We start from the raw sequence: 21,450 nt of genomic DNA on the forward strand, positions 1-21,450 counted from the left end.
TTTAACTGTAGCCGCGTTCAATAAATATTTCAAAGAGTCGAATCTTTTTTTTAAAATAGGAATAATTAGCAGACTTTCATCATATGAGCAGTGAATAATACAAGTTTTAAAAGCAGGTCTTTAGTTTGGTCTAGGAATAAAACAACAATTGAAACTGTACATAGCAGTCAAGTTTCCTTGAGTCGAACAGAGACTCTTAAATGTTTGTAAGTATTTTGTTCACTGAGCATAAAAATACTAAGTGTTCCCTGTTGATAAAAAGCGTCCAAACTGCGAAAATTTGGCAAGAACTTTGAAGTATTTACCATGCAGCGAGACCGTCATCTTAGACGTTACCCATGATGCTTTTCGAGTTTGAGCTGCGTGGTTTCATTGAAGTTTTTCTTTTTCAAATCAACTTATAAATTTTAGTTTTTAACCAAAAATGTTAAGAAAAGCTGTTTAATGTACAATGTAGTAATTTATTAATATTACAAATAAAGAACGCATTTAAAATAACTGTTTTAATGTGAGCCTCGTTTCCATGTCACAGCAATATTTTTGAAAAAAAGAAGAACGCAAAAAAATACTGAAAGCTACTCTTTCACGATTCCTATCAAGTAAATTTGAAAAGTCCTTCATACAACCTTTCATCAGATATCACTCACATTCTCTCCCCCCGAGTGGTACCGAGAACCTGCCCTGGCCCATGGACTAACAGGAAAGAATGGTCCATGCACGGGAAATGCATGGAGGAGGCTAGGGAGGGAAGCGGGAGGGGGGGGGGGGGGATTGAAAAAACATAAAAACGCACAGAGAGCACACGTTATAACTTCCATAGAGAGGAACGACAGGGAACGCATCGGATACGCGTTGGGAAAAACACAGGGTAGGTGGTCAGGGACGGACCTTTATTTTTTTAGGAAAGTGGGGGGGGGGGGGGAGGGGGAGACAGGTGGGTAACCTTTTGGGGCCGAAGGTTTTTCTCACCTTTATGTCGTACATGATTTTTTTTTTTTTTTTTTTTTTTGGTGGGCACTATTACACTATGGCTTGTGCAAGAAATTTTTAAGTAAGACACGGAACGTGGATAATAGAAAGCACTCGCTCGATTTTTTTCCCCTTAGGCACCCCTATTTTTTTCAGCAGGTTTTGCCGTGTGGACGTAAGAATTGCCCAACCCTTCCCCCGGGCCCCCACCCTCTCACAAATATAATGTTTCGTCCCTTAGTCGGTCCAGCGTTAATGCGATCACATTACGTTTAGACCAAAGAATTTTGGTCAAAGACAACAAACTGCACTCGCCCTACGGGCTCCTGCAACGGTCTTTAGTCTTTGAAAAAACAAATTAACGTAATAGACGCGAAAATACTGGTACGAGCAAAATACATGTATGTCAGCGGTCGGTACCTAAATCCATAGGGTCGTCACGGGGTCCATCACGGATCATCACGTTAGTCTACTGCAACGACCACTGAAAAGTCCCTCGATTTTCAGGATGGAAAAGTCCTTAGATTCTCATTTAGATGACATGTAAGTTTGCCACATCTGTTCTTTATGATTAGGGCAACAAGTATCCTTGCAATTTGTTTTATTTTTATTTTTTTCTCGTAGCATGTCCGAACATGGCGTTATTGGAGTGTTATGTAACGACCAGTAAGGACTAGCCCTCTCAGGTCAATGTGCAAGGCTTATGTCTTTATACTTGCATCTCACATTTGCAGACTTATTTCCTAGAGTTTTCAATGGTGTGAAACTCCGTATGGATTGTAAAATTAAGTACCATAATTCACTCGCTGATCACATGACTTTTAATATTTTATGATATTACATGGCTGTGTCTCACAAAGACTGAGAACTACCAAATTCACGAATTTGATTGGCTGAAATCGATATTGAAAACAGTCTAGATTTTCCCATCTAGACTGTCATTTAGACTGGCAATGTTTTGCAGTGAAAAAGTTGCAAACTAAAATGCAAAGTCATTGACTATTTTCATCTCACAATATTTATTTATGGAAGTGTCAAAAAGCCTGATGAGAAAAAAAAAGTAAAGAGGACGAGCAAACTTTGACAGAATTAAATTCAGCTCATCTCTGTTTGCACGCAAAATGTCAGGTAGTACAAACCAGTTACATTAAACAAATTAAATTGTTCTTGTTTGGGCCATATAATAAACATCTTATTAACCAAGCTTAGTCGGTCTGAATGGAAGAATCTTAACTTCAGTCGTGTGTACAGACCTCACTGCGTTTGGTCTGTACTCACGACCATGGTCAAGATTCTCCCATACAGACCTCCTACTCGGTTAATAAGAGCTAAATATGACTGAGAAAATTACTTCATTGTGATTGGCTGAGAGCCCACCATGGAGGGAATTTAACATAAGACCTACCTCCCAAGAATTTCCATTTCGGACACTCTGCCAAATTTTCATGAGTATTATGTACACCCCCCTTACCATCTGGAAAAATTAATTTCATTTAGTGTGCTAACATAAACACTAGGCTGTCTACTTTGCATCTCACCGCTGTTTATTATTCTTGATTTACTGTAACATCTCAGGATACATGTATGCACTAAAAAAAAAACAAAAAAAAACAGCAATTTCTATAAACATGTTATACAAGTAAATAGACAAAATGGTAACTTGATGTGAAGGATATATGAAATAATTCATATTTGAACTGTGGTTGCAGATGAAAGTGAAGAATGATCATTGCAGTAAATTAAATTTTCCAATTTAAGCGATTGGAAAGAAGCCTGAAAAAAACAATCAGGGCTTCATCAGGATTCGAACGGGATTCGATTGTGGGTTCAAATTGCGTTGAAGCCCTGATTTTTTTTTTTTTTTTTTTCAGGTTTCTTCCTTCCAATTGTTTGAATTGGAAAATTTACTGCGATGACCATTCTTCACTTTCAGAATGGTAACTTGTCAAATTACCTTTTTATATGACCACATCCCTTTGAAAATGAAGTAAAATTTCTGTTCGAGATGAAATTGATTCCATAATTTTATTGTAAACACGATGGTTAATTTTTTTTGTTTAATTTTATTAATTAATGCTTTTCTTCCTTAAACAGCCAAAGGTACTGCAAATCCTATGTATGCAGGACATGTTTGCTCCTTGGCGCAAAATGCAAAGAAACTTTGTCCAGACACTGAAGCTCAGCCAGTCATCTGTTTAGAGTCAGATGCATGGTGAGATACTGTGTTGTGTTACATGAAGTGTATGGTCTGTGCTAAGTCAAGTTGTAATACTGTAAAGTTCCAAGAGTAACAAGCCTGTTCTCAATTCATTCATGCTTTTGGGTGCATTGTTGAGTTGTGATACACCTTAAAGCATGGGAAGAATGAAGAGTGTGAAAGAGATACAAGGGTTGCTCAAGCCTCAAGGTGTAGCTGAGAGCAACTCTAGTGTTAGACTATGCATAGTCCCTCTTTTGCTTTAATGTAGTTTGTCATGCATGACACAAAAGAAAAACCCCAGGAAAAATGGCCAAGCAAAATCAAAAGAGACACCACTCATAGTCTACTCAATTGTCTGGAGCATGAATCAGTTGTCTTTTGACATAATTTGCCAATGAAAATGATGAAGCAACTTTAGTTAACCTTCCTTGCATCAAAAATGTGCATCAGTGGATTGCGATGTATACCTATGTGTATGTACTGAGTTTAATAGCACTACTTTAGAAACATTTTTATAGCAGCTCTTCCTATAATTTGCCCTTTCAAAGAGTCACCAGCTTTCATGGGAGAGAGGCACTACTTTTAATTAGTTAGCTTAAAAGCATGCACTGCATTCGGGCAAATCCATCATGGCAATATGAATGAGCTCTCCATTCAGAGACCCTTGGAGAAAATAAAGTGATAAATCTTTCTGGAAGAAATCCTATCACACCAGACAGAGTAAAGTGCTGCCTTTGTGATAAGGGTCATCTGAAATAAATATGAGATCATTTCGGTTCAGGTTATTGTATCTGTTACAAACTGTAATGATTGACTTTAGTGCCCAGGAGCACTAATAAATTTAAATTAATTTTGGCGGCTCAATGCCCATTTCCCTCTATGAAATGTGCCTGCTGCGAATCATGGTATTTGTATTCATCATCATGGACTGGACATTGGTTTCATGAATACAACTTTTATACTATTATTGTACTATTTTAATGAATACAATTGATAAATCTGATTTGTTTTTGAGGGCCTCACCGAAAACTGCCATGGCGAGTTGGGTTCCCCATTAAATATTAATTATTATTATTATTATCATGCTATTATCATATAACTACCATGATTCCCTGCGGGCACATGCCATAGGGGGAATTGGCCATTGAAGGTGCTTATTGGGGAGGGAGCACTTTAAAAGGGTGCATATTTCTTTTTAAACATAAACATCTGGATATAACACAACATTTTTATTAGTGAAAAATGACAAAATGAATACTAGGACTGTAACAGTAGCATCCAATGGGGGCTCTGATAGTTATTGTTGACGTTATTATTCACCAAAATGGAAGTAGATATCCACCACTTGTGCCAACATTGAGCTGAATAATTATTGTTTTAGTGTATACCACACAAAGTGTACCAGTACAAACCAGTGGGCCAAAAAATACTTTTCTGACAATAAGTCATTTTGTCATTCTTTGGCTGCTCAGAGGTGAATAGTACTTTGCTAATCGCCTCCCAGTTAACCAGTCAGCAATCATGAAAATCACTACTCAGTTGTGTGGTATATGCTAACATTCAATATTTGGGGAGGCAGTGTAGCCAAGTGCTAAGGGCACTGGACTTGAAATCTGTAGGTCTGGAGTTCAAGTCTTGCTCTGACTGCTAAGCTGGAGTTGTTTCTCAGTAGACTCTATTTCAACCCCTTGGCCACACTTGTAAATAGCCAACTGGTCTGCCTCCTGCCAGTTGGGATTTTTAACCTTGTTATGTTCATTTGCATTTTGGTTTCATTGGCCCTGAAAATCCCCATTGGGGAGTGGTCAATTCAGATATTTTTTCTTTAATTTTTTATGATATTACCCTCAGATGAGAAAACCTCTCAATTTATTCATCTGATCAGATCATTCTGTGTCAATATGTTGAATGTTACTTTTGCTGCGGGTGCAGTTAAGGAAAGGATTCTATGGGGATACTTATTAAAGAAATGACACCCAATGGGAAATGCTTATTTGAAAGAGGTTTATGATAGCAATACTTAATGTAGATATTTTTTCATTGTATTCCTCTTGCAGTAATGTACTTGTCAGATCAGAAGGACATGTTGCCATTGCAATCCACAAGGTCTCATCATGAAAACAAGAATTGAACTTTTGTACTTAAAATTGTTTGTAAATGAAATTTTATTATCATTGAAAGAAATATAGTTATCTTAGAAAGACTTGGTAGCATCTTACTCTTTGGTTCAACCTGAAAAATCACATTGCTGATCATGAAGAGAGATTGTGTTATGTCTCTGCTTGGCTGCAGGGGGGAGAGAGGGACCTTGCATAAAATTAGAGGATAAATGGATGGGACAACACATCTTTCATGACAGCCATTTTGAATTTTAGATACACAGTCCACTGAAACAAGGGAGGAGTGGTGGCCTCATGGCTGGTGCGCTCAACTGTGCATCGAGTGGTCCAGGCCCGAACCCTGGCCAGGGACATTGTGTTATGTTCTTGGGCAAGAATTAAAATTCTCACAGTGCCCCTCTACACACAGCTGTATAAATGGGTACTACAAATTAAGCAGGAGTAATAATGCCATAAATTGTTCTGTGAAAACTTTCAAGGTAAACATTTCTGTTGTTGTTGTTGCTTTGTTAAATTTGTTTGACCTGCTGAAAACAAGTTAATTACGAAATCAACAAAAAAAAATCAGTCACAAAAAAAAAAGGTGCAAAAGTCATTTCACAAACATCACAGCTACACTGGAGCATGGTTAAAAACATCATTGTTCTGCAGCCACATGTACTTTTTCAGCCACGGTTTGAAAATTTTTCATCATATGGAACTGGAAGGCATTTAAAAGGCACGAGAGCACTGGGAGTTTTTTGTTGTTATGCAATAATAATTTTGGCTTGATGTGAACAAAATTTAAATGTGTGGACAACTGTTCCAGTAGTATCAAGAGTCTGATTATTGAACACAATTTTTAAAATGTGTTCCAATTCCTGTTATAAAATAGGATGATCCTCCCACTATGGGTAGCTGAAAATTGAATGACCCACCCCTTACCAAGGGCTAAAAAACTAATGACCTACCCCCTCTCTGCCCTAAGCCCCCCCCCCCCCCCCACCCAGTACTTTTTGACCAGTCCCTTAGCAAGTGATGTAATAATGGTGGGGTGAATAAGGGGTGGTGAGTCACTGCCCTCTGAAAAATAATAGTATCGCAAAATTTTAGTACATATTTTTGTTTTGTTTTGTTTTTTTGTGGGGGGGCAGGGGAGAGGGTATGGAGGTCTGATTGCTTTGCAGGCTCCATATTTGGCCAATCTCAGTTTTCCAGTCCAAAAATTTGAAACTCTCTTGTCATATCTCTTATGAATTTACCATTGATTCACCACCCCCAATGCAATACACTTTGTTTATTTGTTAATTTTAAAGAAAGGGTGAAATGATCAATTAATGTTGTCTTTAATTATCTATTAAGGGGGTTGACTCTAAACTAAACCGATTTGTTGCTATGGAAGGTTTTCCAAGATTCTGGTGGTCTTTAGTCAGTGTTGAGCCATTGTCATGGTAACTATTACGATGTCAAATACTAAAAGTATTGGCAGAAAACAAAGCAGTAAAATGAGTAACACTTTCCCATAATAATCTTAACCACTTTTATGAATAAAATTTATTAGACATTTCCCCCCAAAATATTAAAACTGCTTTTGTTAAATGTCATTACTTGTGCACTTAATGGATGCAGCTCATCTGACAATTTGTAGTTTATATTTTTGTCTCCCTGTTGCCACATACATTGTGTAAGTTGTCCTAACACTTACTGTCCACAAGTTATTGTTTATATGTCACAAATAAAAGCTGGGTTTTTTTTTTTTTCAAAATTGGGTTATCCTGTAAATTCAGAGCTAAAAGCTAACAAGAATAAGTAAACCAGGTGCTCCATTTTATAAATAGGTGATGAAATGACTGTTACTGTTTGTACAAAAAAAATTCCTAGCTTATGCTCTCATTAAGCTTTTACAAAACATAATGAAGTCTGTCATAAATTATTTATTTAGGAAAGTTTATCTGTTTCTCTGTGTCTTAATTCACGGAATTTCGTAATTACTCGATCTACGTAAACAAACCGAAATCCTCGCAGCGTATATCAAATTCGCCCATCTGACAACTAGATCGAATTTCACAGTGAATTTTTTAAATTTTACTTCCAGGTTTGTTTTTTCGGGAAATTTTTCAATTGGCAAGAAGTTTAAGACCTTTTATTTGAAAATTAGAAATTTAAACTATCTTTGACTAAAGGAGTGTTGTTGTTTTCGACCCAGTAAGAGTAAATTACCCGGGAGGTCCGCTTTTAGGTTTGGCTAAATCTATATATTAGAAAAGTTAGTGAGTGGTACTTTCCTGTGGTATTGTTGAACATGTGCTGTACAAGGTGGTTCTCACGTTGGAGCTTGTGGATAAAATCCTCAAGTATAACCACTCGAATAAATGCTAGTGAGCAGTACTTTCCTGTGGTGTACTTTGTGATGCTGTACAAGGTTGTTCCCATTCACGTGTCTTTGGGTAAAAGTCTAAGTGTAAGATTCCAATGAAATCGAATTAGCAGCCCTTCTTTGTACTGCTGTGCAATCGAATCAAGCTTCTCCCCTCATACTCTGGAATTGTAATGAATGGTGTTGGGTAAGAGTCCATAAGGTAGTTGGCGAGGGGGGGGGGGTGGGGGGGGAGGAGGGGCACACCTAGGCGCTCGTGAGACCTACATATTTATGTTAGCCCTCATCTTGACGTCTTCAAGGTTAGCGCGAGCCTTATCGATTCCCTCTTGCTTCTTTTTTATGGCTTCCTTTAGAAGCTGAATTTTTTTTCGAGTTTGGTCAAGAGTTCCAATGCTAGCATAATTGTAGAACTGAATAAATACACCTAAAATGCTGACAGGAATGAAAACCTCAGGATTTCCATTACAAACAATGAGAGATATGAAGCCCACGATCGTGCCGCCCACTGCGTATCCAAAGGACCGTGTTTTGTCGTCAGATATTTGCTTGATATCCTGGTCAGCATGGTCAGCCAACTCATTGAGCCTGTTGAAAAAGCTTGTCAGTTTTTCAATGACTGTCTCGAGATTTCGTACCATCTTAGCTGTATTGCCATTTTTCCAGTGTGGTTCAATATCCTTCTTTATATAATCCTTGATTATACTATACTCATATTCCAATAGTTTAAAATCGTCCTTGTACTTTTCGAGGTCCTCCTCTAGGTCCTTTGCACGCTCCTGCAGTCGATTACTTTCATAGAGTAAGTATCCTGACAAAACAAGCAACCCTGCACCCAAGATTGGACCTGTTTCATGTTTTATCATCACCAAGATGTTGGGAATACTTTGAATACATCCCAGCACGAAGAACGTTACATTCTGGGGATGTTTCAAGAAGCCGTTTGGGTCTTTGATCAAGGCACTCGCTATCGCTACACATTGAACTAACTCAGGAAGGGAAGACGCGCTGTCTTGGTTTGGAGCCCTTGATGTGGCAGGTGAAATCAACAAGAAAGCGACGAAGATGACTCGGCAGCGAAAGCGAAAGTTCTTCCGGTCTTGGGAACACATTTCAGACTGGTCTTCGTTTGCTTTAATCTTTCTCTGTTTGCATGATGCGTATTCTGTTCTCTGAGATAAGCGTGGGTTGACAAATCTCAAACAGCAGCACTGAGCAACGTATAGGGGGAGGAAAATGGAGCAAGAAAACTATCGATCGTTAGCAGCTACTTCGAAGAGTAATAGGAAGAAGTGCAGCCTTGCCAATCATGTGATCCTTTATTAAATGAGTCTTACATGCAACCAATCGAACGGCCGTCGCATCACGCCATATTTTCCGGAAAGTCCCTATATCAGTGCGCATGTCAATACTAACAATGTCGTTGCAAAAATAACCCCGTGAACAGTTACTGAAGATATCTACCCACGGAGAGGCCGTTTAATATTAGAAATAACTTAGGTGAAACAATCAGAATAGCTAGCAACAAATGTAATATTGACTGAGGAAACCCTTTGCGGCTGATAATCATTCCACGTCAAAAGCAAGACATACATGAAAATAAGAATAAGATTTCCACATTGTTTATTATTTTGCCATAGAAAGCGACTGCTACCACCAACCTAATCTTAATTGGGTATTGAATCTTTCAGTTTAAGGACAATTCTATGAGTTGTCATCAGACAGAGAGGAACACTCTGAATCAATCCTCATTTTCATAATTTCGAGATTAGACCGATACTTGGCGACTTCTCTACGTATTTCCCTTGTATTGTTCTGTAGCAGTCTGGACCTTTGAAGAGTTTCACAAGCAGATTTATAGGCCTCATAACAGTAGCCAACAAAAGCAACACCAGAGAAGTATGCGACGAAAATCGCCACGGGATGCCCAGTGGAAAGCAAACTCGCAGAAATGACACCACCAACAAAACCACTGGTAAGATACCATGTTCTGTGGTGTATTCGCTGCTTTATATCCTTGTGAATACTGTTAGTCAATTCATCGAGGACGTTGGCATAGTGACTTAGTTTTTTCATCAGCCTGTCGATTTCCTTTACTATGTTCGCTGTGTTAACATGTTTCCACTGTTCTTCATTCTGCTTGTCTAGAAAATCTTTGATATAAATAACTTCTTCTTGCACCGACTTTAAAAACTCATTTCGTGAAGGATCCTCTGTTGGAGAAAACAACAAGAACGCGATGAGCAGAGCTGGTCGAAAGCGACTGTGGAAGTACTTCCGGTCTTGATTAAACATTTTCAGAATTTTAAAGAGAAGTATTTGTTTCCCCTGGATCGCTTGTTTTCTCGCTGTTTGATAACCGTGGATTGAGAAAATCTTCGAACAGTATTTACACTTGTAGAGCGCTGGAGATGAGTCGAGAAAAATGGAACTAGAGAAGAAAGCAGTAACGAAAACGTGACTATAATCTTGAATGTACCAATCACGTGTCTTGTGGATTACTACCTGTCGCGGCACAGTCAGTCACAAGTCACGCCATATTTCCCGGAAAACACGGAAGCTTGGTAGAATGTTCAAAACACTCGGAAAGGTGGATGGGGGTATGAGTTAGCTGTCATTTTCGTTAATTAGGCCATTAAAGATAATAATATTACGAAAGCGAAAGTGAACTTGGAAATAGGACGACTGAATACGAACAACGAAATTGAAAGTTCACGGGGGAAATAAACTTGGGAAAATAACAACTTCGGAAATCGCCAATTACAGTGTAATGGGGATATATCAGTACAAAGGTAAACTATGAAGAAAGTGAAAGCTCAAAAATTCTGAAGTAAGTTATGGTTGGAAACTTTCGAGGAAAGCTGAAGGCCTGTTTACACGTGCTATTTTTGTCGCGCCGAAGTTGTAACTTCGAATATCCCACCTGTAAACCACCTCGAAATTTAATGCAATTTTGCGGTGATTCTCCAAAATCGCCGCAACATCGCAAAGGTAGTTTACAAATGTGATTTCGATTTCGAGTTTGCAACTTCGTCGCGACAAAAATTACCTTAAGTTACTGCGACAAACATCGCCTGAGTAAACAGGCCTTGAAACGCACGCACTTTGGTTCCACTTGCACAATTCCTCCATTTGAGCTCGCGTAGGAGTCTGCAGGCTAATTACCGAGGTGGAAAAATGATGCGAAATAAATTATGCCCGGCTAAACCACTCTCAGAAAAAGGAATCGAAGTATTGATCAAAGAAGGGAAATAACCCCGGAAAATGACTAGTTGAAGTTCTTACACACATATCAGACTTTGTGTTTAATTTTTGGACAATGGCACACCGTTTATGGGCATTTTTTATTGTTTGCAGCTTGAAAGGCGCTATTGTTTCTAGAACAAAGAACCGACTCTCAGCCAATTTCCGAGCGCGAGATTCAAAATCTTCGCTGACGACCAGATGCTGACAATATCACCCTTCTCGTGGTGGGGTAGGGGAAATGTCGCTCAGTACAGCGACATTTTTCCGGGGTACGGAAGGGAAAATTTGTTACATGAAGCGCGGGCTGTAGAAGTTATTTCTTTCTTGTTGCAAACCGGCGAACGCCAACGTTCAGAAACGCACGCTTAAATTGCCAGGGTGTGTATTTTAAAATACAAATGAAAAAGCGAAAAATAAACTGCAAGTAAAACCCAGTCATCGGCAAAGAAAAGTGAAGCGAAGAAATAAGCCTTTTTTTCTGGTCTGTTTAATGCTCTGCAATAGGCCAGCCGCTAGTAAGCCAAACACGCTGCGTGGAAAGTAGCCTACTTGCAGCGACGAACTGCCGTAGTTTCCGCCACTATCAATTATGTTCGAAATATCAGTAAACTCTTGGGAGGGTTAAATTGTCATGATAAAATTATTGAATGTCTTTAAGTATAAGAAAACAAAAGCGCCTTTCGTGTTATTTAAAAACACAATTGCGCTATTAGTGCTGTTACTCCCCCAATTCAAACTAATCGATTTTTACTCTTTCCAAACATATTAAAGTTTATAATTAGTCAATCTAAGAAATGGTGACAGGATTCTTGGGGAATTTAGTTACCAAACACTTTCATTGCATTAGTTCCACTAAAGTATTCATAACTTGAACGCTTTCGTGGCTAGTTGTGTATTGTTTTATCGTCTTTGTCTCTTAATCGTCAACAAACCATTAATTGACAAAAACTTTACTTTCCATGTAGAAGCGCGTGCCGCTAACCATTGTCAGGTCTTGTGCACAACATGAATAAAGTTCTAATGAAGACCTCTATTCAGCTTGTTCTCCGAATTGGTTATTTAAAAAAGTTACCGGCGTATAACATGTTTTGAGTGCAGCTGAGCGTCTTTGAAATTCGCGCTTAGTTGACACCATTGTTTTCTTGTTGTCATGAATGGTCATTGAGTTCTAGTTATTCTAATGAGGTAAATGGTTGTAGAGACGCGTGCTTGACAACAATCATTTCGCTATTGTCATTTGACAACAATCATTTCGCTATTGTCATTTGACAACAACCATTTCGCTCGTGTTTAGATCGTCGAAAAAAAAAGTTTTCTAGGCAATGTTTTCCAAGTTTAAGATAGAGAAGGCGCCAAACGTCCTCTACAAACGCGGACCGAGGCATTTTGAGGTAGAGCAGTCTGCTATCTCTTTGCCACTCCTTGAGGCGTACGACCAGCATATTCGCCAACTGCAGGCTGAGGTTCAGCAGCTACGAGCCGAAAATAATGGCCAGGCGGTGGAATTGGCAGGGAGAAGAGCGGAGAATTTCCAGCTTCGCCAGGAACTTCAGCTTCTAAGACAGGAAGTTGACCAAAGTCGCCTTGCAGTTGACCCTGTAAAGAACACAGTAAAATTTAACGTCAGCCGCAAAAGCTATTGGGACGTGGACAGGGCTGCGCGGTCTTTGAAGAGAAAAAAAATCGGAGCCTTCCTCCGAAATGCTGTAGAGATTTTACCAGCAGAATTTAAACCAATCGAGGTACGTATCATTTCGAAAATTTATTGGTAATTACTCAGTGTTACATTCACCTGTCGCTGTTTATTCCTTTCACGCTATAACCAAAGATTCTTAGTGAGCGCGTCTGAAATAAAACTTTTTATGCAGGCGATACCACGTGAAGACAAAACAGCTTGGTTACTATTTTTTGCCAGAGTTTACTGCAATTATTTACCTCTGATTTAAAACTCAAATATATTTTCTTTGCTTTTAATTCGCTTTGCGGCAAATTGTTCTTATGAAGAAGCTACGTAGCCATATGATGAGATATGATGCCATCGCTGTACAAGCTGAAAGGGTGACGTATGTAGTGTGCCCACGGTATATCGATAACTTTCAGCGGGCTTTGAGCTGAAACCGCTGAAAAAAAGATGGCTGACAACATGGCGGCTAATTACACGCAGTTGCTGTTTCGTTGCTGTTGTTTACACGTTTATATTCCTAACATTTAATCCTCATTGCCGCATCTGTTTCCTTCTTGCCGACCTCAGAGTTATTTATTTTGCGATTTTTTGTTGATTAACGTAGTTTACCTGATTTTACTCGTGCAGACGAACGTAAGCGTAGTTATTAAGATGCTCTGTTTATTTTTTCACACAGGTTAAATTTTATGTTAGCGGCCGTGAACTTGTAATCCCACTATCTGACAACCAACATGACGGCGATGACGACGAGGGCTACGCTCACGAAGTCGTACAAAGGATCTTGGCGGCGAAGGATGAAGGACTTGTAAGTGACAAAGCCTTCCACGAACTCAGGATGGCGCTCCCTGAAAAAGTTAGAAGTCACGTCCCGCCACTGTCCGCAGTCAAACAGGAAAGGAAGTCCCAAAACAAGGAGATCCAAGTAATTCAAATCCCGGAGGTAAATTAATTATTAGAGAACACGACCATTCATATCCCATTTATATTTGGCATTTGCTGATGAGCAACCTTATCATCAAAAGTCTTTAATAACCATCTTTGATAATCATAATTATTATGACCATCCATGGCTCTTGTTGGCCTTTCTATGTTTGTTTTTAGTGTTTTTACCGTTTTAAGCTGTCAATTTGATATTTCTGTTTATTTAATGACAATTTGGTCAGTGCTGAAATTGCCTTAAATTGTGTGATCTGGTCCCTTGAACTAATATATTAGAGTAAGTTTATTTTGATTTGTAGTGTTCAATACGTGTGCGACTGTGGCAAGCATAATAATTTGCAATTTATTTTTTTTTGGTCATAAATAATTGCAGGCCAAACAAGCTGATGGTGCCCGGAGGAGTATTCGTGATGTTTTGCAGTATTTAGTCGCAATACCGGAAGTTAAGGATGCCATCAAAAAAGATGGTTCCAAAATTAAACTCCGATTCGCAGCTGATGGGAGGAGGACAAGCAAAAGGATTGGCACAGTTATGGCTGTGTTCAACATTCTGTGTGAAAATAAAGCTACTTACGAATACCAGTATACTCTGGCACTCTACAATGGTAAGTGCAGAGATTTTAATATCTTAACATTTTAATTCCTGTCGCATAGATGCCAAGCTTCAATACCAGGTTTCTCTTTAAGGGGTGGTAAATGGTCTCTGAAACAAATATGTCTCACAAGAGTTTAGTCAAATCTTAGTCTCCCATAGAAAAACACCTTGTCTTGCTCTCTAGTTAAGTCTGCATTTACCATTTGCAAACCCTTTGCCTTCATATGCAAAGCCTTCAAACACATTTAACCAAGAGTCATTATATTAATTAAAAAAAAACAGTTCCCAATCTTTCTTGTTAATTTTGCTTTGGTGCTCAAAATATGTCACAGTCAGTGAATCATGCCTATTACCATTCCATAGGTAAAGAAGACTATGAAGAATTGAAAGCTTGCCTTGGGCAGACCTTTCAAGAAATCGATGATTTGAAAGCAGAAGGAATATCAATTGATGGCGAACACTTTGATGTTGAGTGGTGAGTGTTGTCTTTTCTCTAAGATTAACTGATCACTCCTTTCTCTTTAAAAGCCTCAGATGAATAAGTCCTAAATCATGTTTTCATATTGGCTTGACAATGCCGATTGCTGACTTAAACACAGACATTTAAAATCAGCTTCATGCATTCTAAACATAAACAAAACACCTCAGATACTAACAAATAATGACCTTAAAGGTGTTTACTGGTTAATTTACGTTTAATAATTTGTTTATTAACAGGTATTGTTGTTCCGACTGGAAGTTTCTGGCTCTTGTTTATGGACTAAATGGAGCTAGCTCCAAATACTTTTGTATTTGATGTTATTGCTGCAAGGATCAAATCAACAACCTTGATAGTAAGTAGGGAGAATTTCTTTTTGACATTTTGTATTTTAATTTCATATGCATCATCACAGAGCCAACAACAAGCAAGGCGATAATAGAAATATAGACGTACTAGTAGACTGACTAAATATTCTCTAACAACATACAAAAAATGCACATCTACATTCAGACAGTCTATATCAGAATCTAATTATATTATGTGAATCTTTTTCCAGTTGATGAGTGGCCAATTGAGAGAAAGCTGTCAGAGTGCACTGGGTTGTGCCAGCGCTCCACCACTGCTGCAAGGAAAGGATGCAAAATGCCTCCTCTTCTTAACATCCCTTTTGAGTTTGTTGTGGTGGACACATTACATTTATTTTTAAGAATAATGGGACTGCTATTCCATCAGGTGAGCCTACAAGTATCATATAGTATATAGAGAAATGCCATTTTCTTATGCGCATTTTGAATTTTGGAGTTACGGCGGTGCGTGACATGAAGCCAAGATCGCTTTAGCCATTTTAGGAGTTAAAGTATTAGGAAAAGTGTTTTTGTAAATATTTTTTGGTTCGGTTCTGATAATCAGTCGTCCGAGAGCCAAAGTAAGTTCCAGATGTTAACACTATTTTCCGGCCGCCATATTGGAGGAGTAAGGAGGTCCTCCAACATGGCGGCTCCATACTAGGCTCTATAATTTTGCGCAGAACATTTCGACGAATAGCTCAACTTTGGGACAGCGCACACCCCTTAAACTTGGTGAACTGCCTTCTTTATTTATCGTCTATAATATTACAATTTCTTGACTTTATCCACTGAATGGTTTTCGATTTTATTTTTTATTACACGACAATGCACACACTCCATTACCTCTACATAAAACATATATCAAATGAATGAGAAAACAGACACTTATTAATTTTGTGTTGTTTATTGTCTCAATATAGGTTGTTGAGGTTGTTATCAACAACGATTGCCCAGACATTCTTACACAAGAAATGGAGAGAATTCAAGTGGAATTCAAATTTTTTGAAGAATATAACCAACTCGCAGAAAAAGTAGAAACAAAGTGGACAAGTCTAAATGGTAATAAGTTAACAATATATCTACATGATGTAATGTATATGAAATGATATATCTACATTTGTTAATAACATAGTTGGCATGGCTACACAATCAAATTCAGTATGCATTTATAACCTATGATTTCCTGAGCAAGTCTTATGCGCTCCAAACTTATCACTAGCCACAAGACTAAGAAGTTAAAAATTTAAACCCTGTTTTTTATTCATAATTCTAAATATTTATATTTTCTTTGAACATCAGGAAAAGAATTGCAAAACGTTTTGGAGAAACTGAACATTAAGAATGTTATGGAAGCTGTGGGTACCGAAGATGCAGAGGGCATAGATGATTTGTGGAATGTAAGTTGCTTGCAAGCACAAGCTCTATCCACCTTTTGCTATTGACTTCTTTGGAATTAAGCTGCAAATATCAGGCATCAGTTTTATTGAACAATTCCCCAACTATGCAAAAACACTTTGGAGAAAAGGCAGAAAATTTTTATTTTTCTGTCAAGTGGCAGCCCTTTTTTAGTACAGACAATTAATAATGATGTTTAATTGTTATCTGCATTTGCTTTTTGTTGTAGGGTTTTAAGACTTTGATGCGGGCACTGCAGGTTCAAGAAAATGATCCTGACTACCTTCAGCCTCAGAGCTTTAAGAAACATGTGCGGGAGTGGGGAAAGCTCTTTCTTGAAATTTACTATGATGTAGTACCAAACGCACCTCGGGACTTAAAGGCAGATACTGAGGGCAAAGAAAACAATCACATCTCGTCTGCCAAAATTTCGTTCGTTGTGTTTCACATTGGCCGTCACCTACAAGGGATGAATGTGGGGCGTACCGTACATATTTCATCTAGTGCGAAGAGTTGAGGAGGAAGCGCTCAGTGCGTGGAGATTGAGCGTGCATAATTCTTTCAAATTTCAAAGGATGGTGCCTTCTTTACCTCTTTGGCTTGAGAAGGTCTTATTTCTTAAGGACTGTGCCCATGCCAGCTTTTGAACAGTTTATGGCCAGTATGCAGGAAAAGAGGATCTTAGGAAGGGCTATTGAAATCCAAAAACAAAATCGGGTGCAACGAGGTATTTTTCAAAGATAATTAACCTTTTATATAAAAAAATGCAACATTGATTTAATTGTTCTACAATTTAGCGCTTTTTGGAATTACCGTTCCCAGTCAGTTAACTTCTACAAAGAACTATGTTAGCTTTAGCAAAATTCAAGTCGTTTTCAGTTGGTGTTGAAAAGTCAAAGATAGGAAAACATGACAAGAAGTTTTTACATTTGTATACTTCATTCGCTACAAGTCTATTTACTAGGGTAAAACATGCGCGACAAGACGGCAAGGTGGCGTGGTAATTTATTTACAAATTTATCAAACTCCGTTATGGCTGACTTTTACAGAACATAAATCTCTGTGGCAAACGTTTATATTGTTTTGTCCTAACAAAAACCTTAAAATTAAACGCGAAATTAACAGCTGCCCAGACTACTATAAAGGAACTCTTTTTTATCCAAAATTGAAAACCTCTTATCGGCGCATTTAAAATATCGATGACTATAAAAGACGTAACCTAGAACGTCGCTAAAGCGACGCATGACCCCTGAAAAATTACAATTTATACTCCATCAGACTCTACTAACACTATAAAGAAGTTATTTTCAAACCAATCAGTTTTGTTTACCCACAACCTATGAAAATGTTTCTGACCAAAGACTTTTAACTGAAAGTATACTATTATTCTATATACAGCAACCTTAATTTCAAACGTAACTTCTCAAATCATATTCTAATTATCCCTTAATCCCTCTTAAAGTCGAATGAAATATTTCGCTCTCACCAAGCTCTTAATTATGAGGCGGTTACAAGGCGTTTTACGCATCAAATCCTAAGGCGTAAGATTCAAATGATAGCGAATTAACAGCCCTTCCTTTTGTTGCTGTGCAAGGTGTTTTTTTTTTCTCTGAAATGTAAACGAAATCATAAAATGCGACCATCGGATGAAAGATGCCGAGAGAAATCCTTCGAATCCAGCTTCTCTGCTCATACTCTGGGGCACACCTACATGTCCGTGAGACTTACATATTTATGTCAGCCCTCATCATAACGACTTCAAGGGAAGCGCGAGCCTTGTTGATTTCTGCTCGCTTCTTCATTACGGCTTTCTTCAGAATTTGAAACTTTTCAAGAGTTTTGTCAAGATTTAAAAAGCTGTAAACATTGTAGAACAATGTAAATACACCAAAACCCCACGTAGGAATGATTACCAGAAGATTCCCTGTGACAATAGTGACAGAGGAGCACGTGATTATGGCGGAAAGAAAATATGCAAAACACTGTGTTTTCTCGCGTGAGATTTGCTTGATGTCCTTGCGAGTATCATCAGCCAATTCACTGAGGCTGTTGAAAAAGCTTGTCAGTTTTTCCATGACTGTCTTGAGATTCCTTACCATCTTAGCTGTATTGTTATTTTTCCAATGTCGTTCAATATCCTTCTTTATATAATCGTTGAATATAGTATAATTATCTTCCACTAGTTTAAAATCATCCTTGCACTTTTCGTAGTTCTCCTCCAGATCCTTTGCACGTTCGTACAGTTGACTGCTTTCATAGAGTAAGTATCCAGACACAACAAGCAGCCCCGCACCCAAGATTGGACCTTTTGCGGTGTGTTCTATCACCTCCAAGATTTCTGGGACTCTTTTAATACATCCTTGGACGATCGTTGCCTTGTCAGACATTTTCAAGAACCCGTTTGGGTCTTTAATCAAGGCACTCACTATCTCTGCGCATTGTAATATAAACCGCGGAAGCGAAGACGCACCGTCTTGTTTTGGAGGGCTTGATGTGGCGGGTGAAATCAACAAGAAAGCGACGAGGATGACTCGGTAGCGAAAGTGAAAGTACTTCCGGTCTTGAGAATACATTTTAAACTGGTCTTCGTTTGCTTTAGTCTTTCTCTGTTTGATGCGTCTTCTGTCCTCTGAGATAAGCGTGGTTTGAAAAATCTCAAACAGCAGCACAAAGCAACGTATATGGGGAGGAAAATGGAGCAAGAAAACTATCGATCGTTAGCAGCTACTTCGAAGAGTAGAATGAAGTGCAGCCTTGCTAATCATGTGATCCTTTATTAAATGATGTAACCAATCGAATGTCTGCCGCATTACGACATATTTCCCGGAAAGTCCCGATATCAATATGCAAATCAATGCAAACAACGGTCTTCAGTAAAATAACCCCGGACAGTTACAGAAGATATCTAGCTAGCCACGGAGTAGATAGTTAATCATTAGAGAAACAACTTGAGTGAAACAAGAAACGAAAACTGATGATCAGAGTAGCGACAGAGAATACTGACCGAGGAAACCCATTGCAACTGATAATCATTCCAAGTCAAAACAAGACATACATGTAAAATACCAGCAACAGATTCAACTAAATGAGCCGGATTAAACTCAACGAAAGTCTTTGATATCAAACATCGCTCACCGCTCCCCTTTTTACGCTAGAGAGACACAGAGATACAGTTGAACCTTCCGTAAGCGACCACCTAAAATGTGAAGCCTAGATGGTCGCTTAAGGGAGGCGGTCGCTCACGAGAGATTAGACCATATTGGGTCAAAATTTTGCCTCAGTAGCATATGGTAACTGAAGGGACTTATCCCAAGCTTTAAATGTTCTATTCGTGTATGAAGTCAATTTCGAGAAAAAAATCTGGTACATGTACTTCCCATTGAGAAATTTCCGTCTCTTGTACAACCCAGGAATGGGATAATGTTACAACACCGTATTATTATCTGCTCTATTATCTGTCAAGTGGTCGCTTACGAAAGGTTGAAAACAAAAGAAAATTTCAAACTTTTAACTCTAAAAGTGGTCACGATCGCTTACGAGAGGGGGTCGCTTACAAGAGGTTCCAAATATAGTGATTTGACCTAAACACGTTTGGTATTTTGGAACACTGGTCGCTGAGGAGAGGTGGTCGCTTACGAGAAGTGGTCGCAACCGGTGCGAGTTCGACTGTATTTTTGTCCTCTATTGTTTCAATTGTCTTTACAAAAGACTGACCCATCAGAATTAACTGTCTCCGCATGTATATTTTTAGTTCTTAGGAGAACAGGTTTTGTCTTCGGTACTTTATCGGATTTGAACCATTAATGAGGGTGTCAATGTTGTATAGCCCTGGACGGTCAGTAACAACTTAAAAAGTTCAGTCGGTAAACTTTTCGAAATAATGATAGCCAGTAAACAGTAAAAAAGGAGATAAGTCTGGCAGTTAATTTGTATGATTTTATGATTTTTATGAGCTTTGGATGACCTCCATTTGCAAATTAAGTCTTGATTGAGACATAGTCAGTTATAATGTGATTGAAAATGACATCATTTGGAGGCACAATGGCCTCATGGTTAGTGTGTTGGACTCCGGATTGAGCTTAGGCAAAACAAATGGGTACAAATGGCGAATGAGTACTGGCCAATTTAATGCTGGGGTAACCCTGCGATGGACAAACCACTAATTAGCTCATCCAGGGGGGGGGGGGGGTAACAATACTCCTAGTCACTTCATGCCACAGAAACCGGGATAAGCTCCGGCCTGAGGGGCCACTTTGCTCGTATGCAGACTTTTACCTACCTGCCTTTAACATCGGTCTGAACTAGGTAACGAATTATAAGCTAGGTCTGAAACAGGGTATCGATTAAACGTTCAGATCATAAATAGAGTATCGAATTTTTGGTCATTCATAGATGGGGCAGGAAAATCGATATTTTGGTTATAAATAGGGGTAGGGGTTTTGGTAAGCAGGCTGCACAACCCCAGCCACGTTTTCTGGGAGTGTCTCCCTGAGAGCTGCTCAAGTCACTCCGGAAAGAAAGTCTTGAGTGAAATCGTTCGAGAGCATGGTAGAACCTCAGTAAAAAGTAATTAGGGCGGAACCCCGTTAATACGGTCACCAACAGTCCATGAAAATTGGGACGTACGTATGTATTGACTGGGTGGCTGCCTGATTAACGGGGTAGGTCTAAATTCAGCGACGTCTTAACTGATGTGTCGCAATTGCACTTCTAAACAACTGTTCTTTAGTAAAAAAATCCGGAACGTAGATATATTTTTTTCAAAATATTGAAACTTCAATCAGTACATGCCGGCGATATTAAAGATGAAACGTGACTGGTTTGAATGGCCGTATAAACAGGGTAAAATTATAAAGGATTACATCATAGCGCGAGCGCTAGTCTTACCTAAAAGCCATTATGGACGAAATCTCTATATACGCATGGCCGTGCGTAGATAACATGACGTGTGCAGTTTCAATTTAGATGCAAAATTTCCGTCGAGTTTAGTGCAAGTTCCTTTTGTTCAAGTTTCGGCAACGTAAAGATTATTCTGAACAATCCAAACTTCGAACCTTTGACTTTTGCTAAGCTAAAATGTTTACTTAAACCTGAGTATTTTGACTTTGTTTGTCTACA

General features: G+C 38.7%; 3 protein-coding genes and 2 pseudogenes across 4 annotated transcripts; 2 read left to right on the plus strand and 3 right to left on the minus strand.

Annotated features, from left to right (window-relative positions):
- The first annotated feature begins 1,174 nt into the window (after positions 1 to 1,174).
- Positions 1,175 to 6,236, plus strand: LOC145460358 (ragulator complex protein LAMTOR5 homolog; annotated as a pseudogene). Its single transcript, XR_014039826.1, has 4 exons — positions 1,175 to 1,512; positions 1,594 to 1,655; positions 3,064 to 3,181; positions 5,227 to 6,236. The product of XR_014039826.1 is annotated as a ragulator complex protein LAMTOR5 homolog (transcript).
- Positions 6,237 to 7,878: 1,642 nt separating this feature from the next.
- LOC145460333 (uncharacterized) lies at positions 7,879 to 9,334 on the minus strand. Its single transcript, XM_081445111.1, has one exon. It carries the CDS (start codon positions 8,755 to 8,757, stop codon positions 7,909 to 7,911), a length of 849 nt encoding a protein of 282 aa, XP_081301237.1. The 5' UTR covers positions 8,758 to 9,334; the 3' UTR covers positions 7,879 to 7,908.
- A 15-nt stretch (positions 9,335 to 9,349) lies between these two features.
- LOC145460353 (uncharacterized) lies at positions 9,350 to 10,524 on the minus strand. Its single transcript, XM_081445138.1, has one exon. It carries the CDS (start codon positions 9,938 to 9,940, stop codon positions 9,350 to 9,352), a length of 591 nt encoding a protein of 196 aa, XP_081301264.1. The 5' UTR covers positions 9,941 to 10,524.
- A 126-nt stretch (positions 10,525 to 10,650) lies between these two features.
- Positions 10,651 to 19,683, minus strand: LOC145460331 (uncharacterized). The gene is made up of 2 exons (XM_081445110.1): positions 16,692 to 19,683; positions 10,651 to 10,942 (listed from the first exon to the last, which is right to left on the minus strand). The coding sequence occupies exon 1, from the start codon at positions 18,903 to 18,905 to the stop codon at positions 18,057 to 18,059; it is 849 nt and encodes a 282-aa protein (XP_081301236.1). The 5' UTR covers positions 18,906 to 19,683; the 3' UTR covers positions 10,651 to 10,942; positions 16,692 to 18,056.
- LOC145502130 (uncharacterized) lies at positions 12,180 to 16,849 on the plus strand (annotated as a pseudogene).
- Positions 19,684 to 21,450: the final 1,767 nt, after the last annotated feature.

Source organism: Orbicella franksi, chromosome 11 (assembly GCF_964199315.1).
Source record: "Orbicella franksi chromosome 11, jaOrbFran1.1, whole genome shotgun sequence".
Taxonomy (NCBI): Eukaryota; Metazoa; Cnidaria; class Anthozoa; order Scleractinia; family Merulinidae; genus Orbicella; species Orbicella franksi.